The 4466-nt window shown below is 49.4% G+C and overlaps 1 protein-coding gene across 1 annotated transcript; it reads right to left on the reverse strand.

Moving 5' to 3' along the window:
- Nucleotides 1–446: 446 nt before the first annotated feature.
- Nucleotides 447–1920, reverse strand: LOC119286514 (myb-related protein 330-like). The gene is made up of 3 exons (XM_037565890.1): nucleotides 1620–1920; nucleotides 1411–1540; nucleotides 447–1285 (listed from the first exon to the last, which is right to left on the reverse strand). Exons 1-3 carry the CDS (start codon nucleotides 1750–1752, stop codon nucleotides 682–684), a joined length of 867 nt encoding a protein of 288 aa, XP_037421787.1. The 5' UTR covers nucleotides 1753–1920; the 3' UTR covers nucleotides 447–681.
- Nucleotides 1921–4466: the final 2546 nt, after the last annotated feature.

Raw genomic sequence — 4466 nt, forward strand, 5'->3', positions numbered from 1 at the left:
GACCATTAAGTCATTAACTAGCCAAAAAGCTCCTCAGTCCATGCCCCTCCCCTCCTCCTCCATGGCACTTTATCCCCTTCATTAACACCTCTCCCATACCTTCTACCTACCTACCTAACCAGAAAATATGGGCATTCCACATGCTGCCCACTCCCACTCCCCCTCTCCTCTCTACAAGACAAACCCTTTTTCATGCATAGAAAACTCAACCATTCAGTGATGTCACTGGATGGCCATGTCATGTGCTAGCCTGCAGACATCCGAGAACCTAACTTCCCATAACCACCACCAGCCAGCACCATAACGCTCACTCCCACTCTCATTACTCTGCATCACTCACTCCCTAGATGATGGGCCTAACTCCCCTAGATTAGGGATATGCTTGATTAGATCTAGTGGAGGATGATGAACTTCCTATGGCACGATTAGTAAAGACAAGAAGGAAAGAAGGTAGGAGCTGCTAGCTGATGATCTATTCATGAACTATGTCACCTAGACTAGATGATGATGCATATGCATGCATGGCCCGATGCTAGCTAGTAGCTGTGAATTAATAGAAAGGGGGTAGATTTAATTTCCTCATGAACATGATACAGAGAGCTAGCTAGTTTAATTAATAATTAACCATGTGTGGCTTTAGTTAAAAAGGTATATGTCCGAATGTTACTGTTACTAGTGCTACTATTGGCGTCCGCCCTCTAGCGGCGCGATGAATCTGAACATGTGCTGCGTGCTGGCCTGCTGCTGCATGGGCACGGAGGAAGCGCCGCCGCAGCGGCATCCCTCGCCGGCGCCCTGGAACCCGAGGCGGTTCAAGCACATGCACGCTGCCGACGTGGACGTTGTTGCATTCTTGTGGCTCGCCGTCGTTGCTGCCTCCTGTTTCACCGCTGGGTCGTCCGGCTGGTAGGGTGCAAGGCTGATGGAGAGGTTGAGGTCGATGCCGAGGTGCCGTCGCGACGGTGGCGGCGGCGTGGCGGAGCCGGCCGGCTCGTCGTCGCTGCTGTGGCTGCAGGCGGGCTCGGCTGAGCTGGAGAGAGCCGCGAAGGGATCCTGCTGCTGCGGCTGGAGGTGGTGGCCACCGGGTGTGGCAGCCGCGTACTGGTGTTGGTGCGCGACCCGGAGCTGCTGCGCCGGCATGGCGGCCCCCGCGATGGCATTAAGCGGGCGGTGGGTGTGCGGGTCCATGCCGCGGGCCAGGAGCTTGCGCTTGATGTGCGTGTTCCAGTAGTTCTTGATCTCGTTGTCCGTCCTCCCCGGCAGCCTCCCGGCGATGAGCGACCACCTGAGAGCACAAGCGCAAGACCGACACGATATATAAGAAATAAATAACGCCGTACGCCCGTGGATCGACCGATCTATCTATCTCCACTGATGCATCATCATCAGAAGAAGGATAAGAATTGTTACTTGTTGCCGAGCAGCTCGTGGAGCTTGATGATGAGCTCGTCCTCCTCCTCGGTGAAGTTGCCCCGTTTGAGGTCCGGCCTCAGGTAGTTGATCCACCGCAGCCTGCAGCTCTTCCCGCACCGCAGCAGCCCTGCACCACGCACCATGCATACATACATCATTCACCCATGGCCGTACACGCGTCTTGGTCGCCGATGAGCGGCACATACCTGCGGCTTTGGGGAGGGACCTCCAGCAGCCCTCGCCATGGGCCTTGATGTAGGCGATGAGGCGCTGGTCCTCCTCCTTGGTCCAGGCGCCCTTGTTGGTGTGCGCCTTCTCGCAGCACGGGGACCTCCCCATGCCGCCGGCCGGCACGTAGGTACGTTGAAGACAGGAGCCGGCGGCGCCGCACACGAGTAACGGACTGATGATATATGCTGTTGTGGCTGTGGGTGGGTCTGAGGGAAAGGAGGAGCGGTGAGGTGTTGGTGGTGCGTGCGTGCGTGCGAGCTTTTTGAGAGCGAGCGAGCGAGGAGGAGAGAGAGAGGGGAGACGGGGGTGGGTAGTTGGTTTTATACGGGGAGGAGGAGGATGGGGGTGGAGCGGAGCGGGGCCCCATTGACGCGGATCCCTCTGGGCCATTTGACCGAGTTGGTGCGATGAGAGGAGAGGGGGGAGGTGGGGGCGAGTGGTTGCAAAGCCCTAGGCCTGGATTTGGTAGGTAGGTATGCTCCGCTTCTTCTGCTCGACTGCCGCTTGTCCTATTCCCTTCCTTCTCCCCTCCCTTTCTTTTCTGCTTATTTATTATTCGTTTTCTGATTTTTTTTCATTTTTCATTTTTCTTTTGGGGGAGGAGGGGGGCTAGCTGGTAGGTGTACCCGGCGAGCGCACACCAGCAGGAGTAGGTGCAGCCTAATGAATGCAACGGGGTTGGGTTTTGGGGTGAGGCTCTTGGTTTTTGGAAGGAGGGTAGTTCAACATCAAATGACTGGTTCTTTTACATGAAAATTCTACGCTTGCCCCGCAAAAATACTTGGCGGTTCGTTGAAAATATCTTACTACTTAGGAAATGCAACTACATTCGTTTTTCCATCTCTGTCAACGACCGGGGCATAAGGATGATACCATCTTATTTCTTACATGTGGCGGCCGTTTCGATGAGCAATTGCCCTGTGTATGCCCTTCAAATTTTCAAATATATTGAGGTGATGCACAAGAGATGGACGGTATGGTATTGGTACGAGCGTGGTGGTGTATGGCGATCTAGGCCACAAAGGCAGATTCCTTTGGGCATAAACTTTAATTTGGGAATAATTATATCCGTTGATTGATATTTTTATTAAACAATGGCATACCTCACAGGAGTTTATTGAACATTCTAACTCAAATCTAGCACCACTCTAACGATGAGCTGGTTTTTTCTTTTCCAAATATTTGGGACATGCAGAGGAGGAACATTTTAACTCAAATCTAGCACCCACTGTTTTTCAAAGTGTTGTTACCTCATGAGACCATGCAAAAGTATGGGGTTTGAAACAAGCTTCACTGCCCCTCCCCCCGCACATCGATGGCCCGACATTTTCCTAGCATCCCACGCTAGGTAGCTATCTCCTCCTTTCTAAGATTCTAGAAAACCAACCCGTCCCTAGCACTAAGCACTAGCGGCATGTCTTTGTGTGTGCGATTGTGCATGAAAGGGAGAAGCAAAGAAAGGAAAAGAAGCAAGGAAAGGCAAGATAGAGGAATCTTGTCCGTCGGTTTGGTCACCTACCCGCCCGGTTCTCCTCCTCCTCCTCTCCTCCCTCTTGATATGCACGGAGCAACTTGTCCTAGCCATTGTTTTGATTAGTGGGATCCGCTAGGGTAGCTACTTTACCTTTCCTTGCAGCCTGGTTGGTTTGCATGTTGCTGGTATGGTGGAGTGGAGGAGGTTCCGTACAAGCTTACTTCGGAAGTCGCATTCCATCCCGCGCGCATTATTATTAGTAGTAATACAACACAGAGTGCACTGCCTCATACGAGTACTACACTTTTTGCAAAAAAAAAGTAGATGCATGCAATATATAGTCCCTCCTTTCTGATTTATAGGCTCATCTCAAATAGTTTGTTTTTTTCGTTTTATAAATCTCACTAATTTCCGGTTTATAGGGCTCATCTCAAATAGTTTGTTCTTTCGTTTTATGGGTTTGTTTGGTTGGATACTAGTGTGACCAAGCCAAAGTGTGGCTAGCCACACAAGTATGGCAAGCCACACAAGTGTGACTAGCCACACAAGTATGGCAAGCCACACAAGTGTGACTGTGAAATTGGACGCCAGACTTTGGCAAAAGTTGGCAAAAAAATTGTCTCTATGACAAATGGGCCATAGGGGCAATAAAGTGTGTCAAGCCAAAGTGTGGCAAAAACCAAACACATGTCAACTAAAATATGGCTGTCAAATTTTGGCTTGGCAAACTGTGGCTGTGAACCAAACAACGCCTATAAGTCTCAGTTCTACTACTTATTACCATCACATATTTAGATTTCAAGGTGTATTAAATCACTGCATGCAAGGATGAATAAAACACTCACCAATGCATGTAATTTTTTTTGATCATGCATGCATATGGTGTAATTTCAGACTATCAATAGGGTCGGACTATCGATGATTGTACTCATGGAGTTTGGATACTGCAAAAAAAGGTGCTTGCGCACTACTGTGCAGTTCTGCCCCATCTGTTCTTGTAACCAAAAAGTCACTGAAGTGTCTAAAAAGAGGTCACTGAAACGAGCGCTTTATTCTCCAAGGACGAGTATGGACTCGTTTGCGATTTGGTGGTAATTTCGATTATCTAAAGAATAATCAGCCCTAGTCCCATCCATGCAAACCGGCCGTTCCTCTAATTTGGTGTTAGGAAACCTCACTCTGCTGCACTTTTCATGCCCAATAATAATAGATATATTCTATCCAACAACTAAAAGTGCTCATCTAACTCTATCCAAGATGAGATTACATGCCATTATAAAGCACCTAAAGTATCATTTTTTTTCTAACAAGTCCATATTAATTCCAAAAAAATATGTCACACATATAT

The sequence above is a fragment of the Triticum dicoccoides genome, chromosome 4A (assembly GCF_002162155.2).
Source record: "Triticum dicoccoides isolate Atlit2015 ecotype Zavitan chromosome 4A, WEW_v2.0, whole genome shotgun sequence".
In the NCBI taxonomy this organism is placed as follows: domain Eukaryota; kingdom Viridiplantae; phylum Streptophyta; class Magnoliopsida; order Poales; family Poaceae; genus Triticum; species Triticum dicoccoides.